A 9,123-nucleotide genomic window follows, 5' to 3' on the forward strand; every position below is an offset into this window, starting at 1 on the left:
TTCATAAGGGTCTAAAATCGTATATGACAATTTATGTCATAAAATTGAAATCATAATTCATTTTCATAAAACTGTATAAAATATAAATTGTTCATAATTTTGTGGAATATCCGTCATATACTATTTACTAACATCAGCCCCGAGCTGTCAATCATAACTCGGCCCCTGGCTGTCATATCTAATCTCAGCTCATAACTGTTACAATTCAGTATTACACAAAATTTGTTTATTCATGCAAATTAAAACTGTACTCATGCTACACAATTTTTCACCTGGTAAATCATAAATAAAATAACTGTTTGAGAAAATAGACACTGTGCTGAAAATAGGAGTATGAGTATCTCCAAATTGTTATTTTACTAAAATATAAATATGTAGTTAAGTACAGGAAAAATGAAGATAATCAACCTTATCACCTTTGGTTTGTATTAAAACATGCCTACGATTTGAAACCCCAAATTTTCAATCGGCGAAAACGTTCAGAAAGTCCAGTACTTTAATTCAAAAATATCATATTTGAATTTAATCGATTGGTTTCGAAAATGAAGTCTTTTAATCGAACCCTAGGCTCGAAAACCTAGGAAAAGTCATAACTATATATATATAAACATATCCAGGATTTCATTCGGTTAGAACTTGCAAAAGTAATTGACATAATATAATTCTCTTACTTGATTCCCAAAAAATGACTTGAAACTCTCAAAAAACGAAACCATAACTTTTGGAGTGAGACCTAAAAAGGAGATCCCACGAGCCAAAAGGAGCGAGAGAGAATCGAGAAGTACTCGTGAGTGATCCAGGGGACTTAGAGAGAGAGAGAGACGTGAAAGTGAGAGAGAGGAAATGTGAGTTATAAAATAAAAATATAATTTAACTCTTAAGTAACTTAGCTCTTAAGTAACTTAAAATATTTCTTCCAAAATATTTATATATAAATATATAAAAATATCTCTTCTAAGATATTTATATATATAAATATCTAAAAAAATCTCCTCCAAAATATTTATTATTATATTTATTTATTTATTATTTTATTTTATTTTTCTGTTCGAGTTACTATAGGAAAAATGATAACCGAACAGTCGAATATTAAGTTTTTCAGGGATAATAAATTCGGTTTGGTTTCGATTTTGTTTTAGGAATACTAAAAATCGTAAGATCAGTTCAATTTTCAGTTTGGCCCATAACCAAACTGTGATAAACTTATTATACCGTTGTAAGCTTGGCAATAATTTTATATAAAAAATTATAAGTAGTTATAAATTAAAATTATAGAATAATTTGTACTTTCTGTGCCGTCATTAATTTTAGTTTTTAAATAAAAATAAAAAACATTAATATATAAACGTTCCAAACTCCAGACTGTACTCGTAGAAGTGATAGCACAATGAGTTCTCCCACTCTGTACTCTCATCTTCTGTCGATCCACACTTCAAAGCTCAATTCGTTCAAATCCCTAATTTTCCTATGCAACGCCTCCTCTCATGGAAACATTAGACGCCTTTCTTCATCCAGGGGACGCTTGCGGTCTCGAATTATCTGTTGTTCTGCAAAGAATTTCTCAGGTTCTAGTCCTCCGAACGGTACCAGTGCAAGGTTCATTTTCAATTTTCTCAGGGATTTTTTCATTTATGAGCTGTAAATTTTCATTATTGAATTGAGCTCCGTTTGTTTGCCGATAAAATTTCAGACAGAAAAGAAGCTCTGGTGCTGCTTGGTTAGTTTTTACTGCTTTCAAGAGCTGAGCCTGAAAAGAAAGAAATATAGACCTGTATTATAAAATATTGCAGGCTCAATTTCTACACAACTTTGGGGGAATGCGGTTGCTAATTTTTTATTCAAATCAGCATGTCACCTTGTTTTGGGCTGCTAATTTGCTTGTTCTGTAATTTATTTCTTAGTGCCTGTATTAAGCTTTGTTTAAGCATTAAGTGATATTTAATCACTTAGATATTTATTTTTATCTAGAATATAAAAAAAAAACATTTTGTTTATGGGAACCGAAATTGTGTACTACCTTATTTTTCCGCAGCAACTTCTGCATTATAGAAGGACCAGAGACAGTTCAGGATTTTGTCCAGATGCAGCTGAAAGAAATTGAAGACAATATACGAAGTCGGAAAAATAAGATTTTTCTACTTTTGGAAGAGGTGACATTTTTAGAATTTCCTATATTCATCTGCCTGATTTTTCCTGTTATGCTGTAGCCAAGCTCTGCTAAAGCCTTGTGCAAAACCATGTCAATTTTTTGTTTGGTGCAGTTTAATAATTTATTTTAGTGCTATGTACTATAAATTTTATCTAGGTGAGGAGATTACGAGTGCAGCAACATATAAAGAATGTCAAAGTTATTGAGGAGAGCAATGAGGAAGAAGCAAATGAAATGCCCGACATACCATCATCTATCCCTTTTCTGCCCCATGTGGTAATTCTTGAAACACTATCATAAACAAATTGATGATTTTAGTACTATACTAGATAAGCAAAATGAGCATGCACGGTTGCACAAAAGCACTGATGGCATAGACATAGAGGTGTGGCTTCTGGAGATCATTTTTGTCCACTGGACCCCTTAAAGGCTTTGTAACCCTGGCTAACAGAAAAATGAGGAAATACATTTAACTCATTTTGCATTCACTTTGAATTATGTGACAAAATTTACCCCACGACCAAATCATTAACGAGATGGTTCAATCGCTCCAATGTCAAATTTTATTATGTGGGAAATTCCCCTTATATCCAACAATGGATTGGAAAATGTATTTTATGGATTGCCTTATGCATCTCTTTCTCTTGCTCTCCTTGCATGAGATAGCATGCCATTCAAATCCTCTTTCCTTTTGAATTATTAAAACATTTTTTGGTTTAAATTATTTTTGTTCTATGATTTTGTACTAACCTTCTGCATTTTCCTTTGAAGTAGACGCGGAAGACATTGAAACAACTATATCTGATGAGCTTTTCAATTATCTCTGGGATAATTATCTTTGGGGGGCTTCTTGCACCAGTTGTAAGCTCATAATGCTCATAAACAACATTTTCTTTTTATGAAATTTATTTAGCCTTGAATTCCTTCTAATTTGTTATTTAAGTGGGTTCTAGACATGTTTTTCATAAGTTTTGGTCCATCTGTCCTTTAAGGTTGTCTTTCCCATCACTCGCACCATTTTTATTTCATAGACACAGGAAGGTAGATAGGGAGAGGAGGAATCACAATTGTTGAATCTCGTGCTTAAGCAAAGAGAAGAATTCCTTATCAAGTCTCAGGGACATCCCTTAGCTAAAGACTAGGATCTACACTTATTTTCATTGGGTTGTACTTATTGTTTATCTTTCCACATTGGGCTGCACGTGTTGTTAAGGCTTGATATGCATAGTCAGCCCCCAACCTAACACCTCAAGCTTTGAGGTGAAGTAGTTACTGAACATGGTATTGGAGCAATGATTACCCAAATGTCCTGGGATCTATTCTTGTTTGCCTGACTTCATTATCTGTTTGTGAAAAAAGAAAATTGCTATTCTCCTACATGGTTGTTAGTGATTGCTTGTTTCTCTCTCCACGTGCAATCGAGCTGCACATCTAGGCATTCTGCCATACATTGACACACAACCTAACAACTCAAGATTTTAGGTAAAGTTGTTCCTTAACAACAAATAGGAACTTATAAAATAAAATATAAAAAACACTATTTTTTTTTTAAAAAAAAAAAAAACTCAAGATTTTAGGTAAAGCTGTTCCTTAACAACAAATAGGAACTTATAAAATAAAATATAAAAAATACTCTAATTTTGTTTTTAAAAAAAGTAGTTAGTACTATAACATCTTAAAATTTGGTGAACAATCCCAAATGCCTTAATTTTGCATACTTCTGTACATTCTCCATCAGTGTGCTTTAGTCTAAAAAACATGTATGCATCTTATTAAAGCAATAAATACAAATGATAGACATGCTTAAAAATTGGAAAATACTTATTTATGGTATTTGAGGGCAGACCTTAGATCAACGGTAAGATTGCTCCTTTGTGACTGTATGGATATGTGCTTGAGTCCAAGGAAACAGCCTCTCTGCATTAAAAAGGAGGGATAAGGTTGCATATACTGTGACAACCCTCCCCCTATTGCTAAGCAGGGACCCTTGTGGCCTAGGTATGCCCATCTTATTTTTGGTATTTATCCTCCAGTTTCAAGCTTTTTTTCCCTCTTCCAATGAAGAGGATGCTGGGTTTATGGGCACAAAACATATCATATATGCCCCTTGCCTTTATACGGGCGTAGGATCTTTTGATTGATAGGTTTACCTTACGAATGTTGGCAAGCAACAAAGGTTTAAGTTTGACAGTTTAAAATTTCTGCCGTAAGGCTATATTTGGTTGATAAAAAATAACATGAGGAAATCTGTATATGATTTTCGGTGTTGTTGTTATCGCAATGATTCCAATGTTAGCATGCTATATTATTGAAGAACAAATTCTATATTGTCTGCATCCACAAGTGATTAAGGAAAGTAAGCCATATTCCTTCAAGTTGATGACATCTTAGTATTTGCAAACTTTTTTTTTTTGGTAGAAGAGGGCGGCACCTCCTTTCTTTATTAGAAAACCCCTCACTTATGGCAGAGGAAAACCATGGTTCCAACAAAACAAGCTACAAAGAGATAACCACTAAACAACTCTAGACAGACCTAGAAAAAATCAAAACCTTAAAACAAACCTAAACCCACTAAACAAAAAACGAGAGGTTGAACTAATGAAGAAAGGAAACTTAGTATTTGCAAACTTTTTATCTACAAAATATGACATTTCTTGTGCATTAAATCCAATAACAGAGTAAATTGTTTTTAATCAATTACTCTCTCTCTCTCTCTCTCTCTTTGCATAAGTTTGTGTGTGTTTTTGTGTGTCAATGTGCAGCATGGCATTAAATGCTGAACATCCATGCATGATCTGCTGACGGATTCTGGCAAAGAGGGATTAAACTCAGTGAGCATAACAATTTTCTAATGAATAAACATTTTTTTTGGTGTGAATGTATATATATTTGTTTATGAAACCAAAATATTTTAAGGTTTCTTCATCGAGCTTGTGAAAATTTTAGGTTAGTATCCTTGATATATGTACTTGAAGGCTTTAATGCTGTGAGTCTGAAGTTGCTGTACATGGGCTAAACTATAATATCTGATGATTGAGACTAGCATGTGGAAAGGCGGCTAACCGGAGAGAGGATGACAATTAATGCTTCCATGGATTGTGAGAGTGGCTTGGTAGGAACCATTTTGAAAAACCAAAGAAAAGAGAGGGATACAAAGATAAATTTATTGTGGTATAGTCTCCTCAAGGGAAATGCAAACTGTGTACTGCCAGAATGAATGCTAGTGTTTCTGGTTAGGAATTTAAATACCAAGTCAGAGGACAACAGGAAGAGTGAAGAGTAAGATCAAATACATTATTTGTCCAATAATGTGGGTCCTTAGGCTGGATTGCCAGTCCCAAAGAATTCAAAATAAGGCATTTTTAGATACAACGATCACAGTGGAAAATGAAGATAATTATATTTTTTGTTTGTAGAAGTTTGACTCTGTTTATTTTCTTCTTTGCATCCATAATGGCCTAAATTAAATTACTGAACCTGTTTTAAATGGCAGCTGGAGCTGAAATTAGGTTTAGGGGGCACGTCATATGAAGATTTCATACACAATATGCATTTGCCTTCACAATTAAGGTATCTGCAGAGTTTTTATTTTCTCCCCTTACACTTACTGAAAACCAAATTAAACAAGAGTTAGATTCATTTGATTGTGCATTCTAGTGATTTTATGTACCATCCTAGCTACCACCTGCTTTCAAGTATATTTTTGCATATTTAAGGCCCTGAATTGCACTTTTTATTTGTGGGTTTCAGTCAGGTCGATCCTATTGTGGCTTCTTTTTCGGGGGGTGCAGTGGGTGTCATTTCAGCCTTGATGTTAATTGAAGCTAACAATGTTACGCAACAAGAAAAGAAAAGGTGCAAATATTGTCATGGGACTGGTATGTATCTTTTTTGTTTGGTTGATTTTTTTTAAAAAAAATTTGCAACATTGTTCTCCCATCAATAGAACTCCATCAAAGAATATGCTTTCGCTCATTTTGACTTACTGTAAGCAAATGGACCTTTGTAACTTGACAAGATGCTGGTCCCCTTCTGGGGATTGGTTTTCATTGTGTGTGTGTGTGTGTTGAAATAGTAGATATAGGAAGTGATCATTTTCATATCATTCCATGGTCAGGATATCTTGCTTGTGCTCGGTGCTCTGCAAGTGGCATATGCTTAAGCACCGAACCAGTATCAGTATATGGTGCATCTGATCGCCCTCTGCACGTGCCCACAACACAAAGGTGTCCAAACTGCTCTGGGGCAGGAAAGGTATAAAATTTGATTTTTCTTTGGGGAATATGGGTTCTGGCATCCTTTTTACAATACTGCATATATGTTTGAGATGCTTCAGCAATGTGAATTATTTTTTTATTTTTTTGCGTATGTTCTCTCGCCAGTCTCCATAAGTGGACTTGAATAAATTTTACAGATGTTTGTAGGACATAACCAGGCCATATTGGTAGGCCAAAAAAAAAAAAAAAAAAGGATGTACATGAAACATCTAATTATTTGCAGGATTTACAGAGAATAAAATCATGACACCCTTAGAACTATCAAGATGTATGTGGGTTATGACTTATGATAGCACGATTGAGCTCTAGTTATTCTTATTGTGGTACCATAGGCATTGTCTCCTGTAGTGGCGTGCAACTGGAGCACTCTCCTGGTGCTAATATTTGATTCTGGTTTTTTCTTGTGTTGCTGGGGGTTGGGATATGTTGATTTTTGGGGAATTTCCACTGGGCTTCACCTGGGGTGAAGAATCTCCAAAGGCCTGGTTGATTTTTCCCTCGCTGGTGCACGAATGAGACCCTGCAATTATTGACACATTTTTTGATGGCTGATTCTTCACTTTCTATGTGTTGTATAGGTAATGTGCCCAACATGCCTGTGCACCGGGATGGTAATGGCAAGTGAACATGACCCACGAATCGAACCATTTGACTAGCAGGATTGATTGGAGTTCCCCTTCTACCATCACCACAATCCCCTCTTTTCTTTCTTGCGATGAGGGTACTACAGTAAGAAGGATGAAGGCACACCTTCTGCAGAAAAGCCTCAACCAGAATATATTGATTGTTTTTGTACAATGCATTTCTTACAGAGCACTGCAGGATATTTATAGACTATTACACATCAGAAGAATATTCTAGCTAGAGAATATTTTCATAACCAAACTTGTTACAAGAATGATTCCATTGTGCCACCTATTCTAGATTTTTCCCTTTCGGTTGAGTTGATTCATTGCTTCCGGAATCTGTAAATATTTGTTGGTCATAATGCTCTGCTTTATTTTTCCTAAAAGCCCCCATCGAATCAAGCGGCACCATGGCAATGGTGAGGCTTGATCGCAGTAGATTGAACCGAGCTGTTGAAATCGGTTTTGTGAGAATATCGGCAAGTTAATCCTTGTTGGAGATAAAAGAGACTTTGAGGGTTTTGGCAACCACTCTTTCATGAATAAAATGATACTCAAGCTCAACATACTTGGTTGGAGCATGCATAACAGGATTTGCAGACAGATAGGTGGCCCCCAAGTTGTCACACCATAATGTTGGGGGATCCGAAAGAAAAATACCAAGCTCTTTCAAAAGGGACTGCAACCATAAGACTTCACTGGCTGTATTTGCAATAGCCTTATACTCGACCTTAGCGAAGGAATGAGTAATTGTGGGCTTCTTTTTAGAACCCCAAGAAATTAAATGTTTACCAAATAAATGCAGAATCCTCCTGTGGACTTGCTATCATCAGGGCAACCTACCTAGTCAGCATCAGAGTAAGCCGAGAGTGTGAGTGGGGATGATGAAGAAAAGTGAAGACCAAATAGGTCAGTGAGCCGTAAATAACGCAAAATGCGTTTCATAGCTTGCCAACGAGGGACACGTGGAGAAGGATATAACTAGCCAAGTGAAGGCTAGATATTGGAGACTACCCACTACACTTCTTTATAAACCAAGGTCTTCAAAAGAAGGACCATCTAATGCAGTGAGTTTAAGTGATGAAGACATAGGGGTCCAAACAGGTTTAAACTTATGCATATTAGTCCTTTTAAGTAAATATGAAATGTATCGATATTAAGACAAAAATAAACTAGAGGCAGTGCGACACACTTCAATACCCAAGAAATAATGCAGAGGTCTTAGATCTTTGACAGGAAAATAAAGCCCAAGTGCATAAATAAAATCAGAAATAACAGAGGAATTAGTGCCAGTTACAATAACATCATTAATGTAAATTAAAATGTAAATGGCAGTGGAGGGAGTTCGAAGAATAAAGAGAGAGGAATCAGATTTAGAACTCCGAAAACCAAGTATGAGTAGCCTATCACTCAGTTTTGAAAACCAAGCCCTAGGGGCTTGTTTGAGTCCATAAATGGACTTTTTCAACTTACAAACATGTGTAGGCAGTATCAACACAGATGCAAATATTATTTTGTAACTCCTTTTTCCTTTTTCTATAACTGTAAGGGAATCTCTGGTTTATTCTTTTGTTTATCTTTCTATTCTGTTTTCCCTTTTCTGTTTCTTCTCTCCTGCTGTATAACAAACTCAGATTCCCTTCTTTACTGTATAAATATGAGCAATACAAATCAGAATAACATGAGAGGAAATTACAGCAAAATGCTTTTCTAACATGGTATCGGAGCTCGCAGACCCAAGTCCTCAATGGCCAAAGCCTCTGCTGCTACCAGTTCCTCCTTCACAGCACCTTCCGAATCTGTTGTTGCTACCAATACCTCCTCCCCAACACCCTCTTTCTCTCATATCATCACTAGCAAGCTCACCACTGACAATTTTCCCCTTTGGAAGGTTCAGGTCAGTGCCAATCTGCGTGGGCAAGAACTCTATCAGTTTGTTGATGGCACTCACCCTGCTCCCCCTCAATTTCTCCCTAACCACACCGCTGTCAACCCGAAGTACTCTGCCTGGATGAAGACAGACCAGCTTGTCCTGAGCATCCTTTTTTCTTCAATCTCAGAATTAGTCCTG

At 35.9% G+C, this 9,123-nt stretch overlaps 1 protein-coding gene across 1 annotated transcript; it reads left to right on the forward strand.

Moving 5' to 3' along the window:
* Window positions 1-1,353: 1,353 nt before the first annotated feature.
* Window positions 1,354-7,390, forward strand: LOC131162829 (protein ORANGE-LIKE, chloroplastic). The gene is made up of 8 exons (XM_058119435.1): window positions 1,354-1,596; window positions 2,033-2,150; window positions 2,306-2,425; window positions 2,924-3,010; window positions 5,643-5,719; window positions 5,900-6,027; window positions 6,267-6,403; window positions 7,005-7,390. Exons 1-8 carry the CDS (start codon window positions 1,388-1,390, stop codon window positions 7,080-7,082), a joined length of 954 nt encoding a protein of 317 aa, XP_057975418.1. The 5' UTR covers window positions 1,354-1,387; the 3' UTR covers window positions 7,083-7,390.
* The last annotated feature ends 1,733 nt before the right edge of the window (window positions 7,391-9,123 follow it).

Source organism: Malania oleifera, chromosome 1 (genome assembly GCF_029873635.1).
Source record: "Malania oleifera isolate guangnan ecotype guangnan chromosome 1, ASM2987363v1, whole genome shotgun sequence".
NCBI lineage: Eukaryota > Viridiplantae > Streptophyta > Magnoliopsida > Santalales > Ximeniaceae > Malania > Malania oleifera.

Bases quoted from the DNA above. Each gene is read 5' to 3' on its own strand.
- LOC131162829 (XM_058119435.1), top strand. From the start codon at position 1,388: ATGAGTTCTCCCACTCTGTACTCTCATCTTCTGTCGATCCACACTTCA. The intron at 3,011-5,642 runs GTAAGCTCATAA...TTTAAATGGCAG, and splicing joins GGGGGCTTCTTGCACCAGTT to CTGGAGCTGAAATTAGGTTT. The intron at 6,404-7,004 runs GTATAAAATTTG...TGTGTTGTATAG, and splicing joins ACTGCTCTGGGGCAGGAAAG to GTAATGTGCCCAACATGCCT.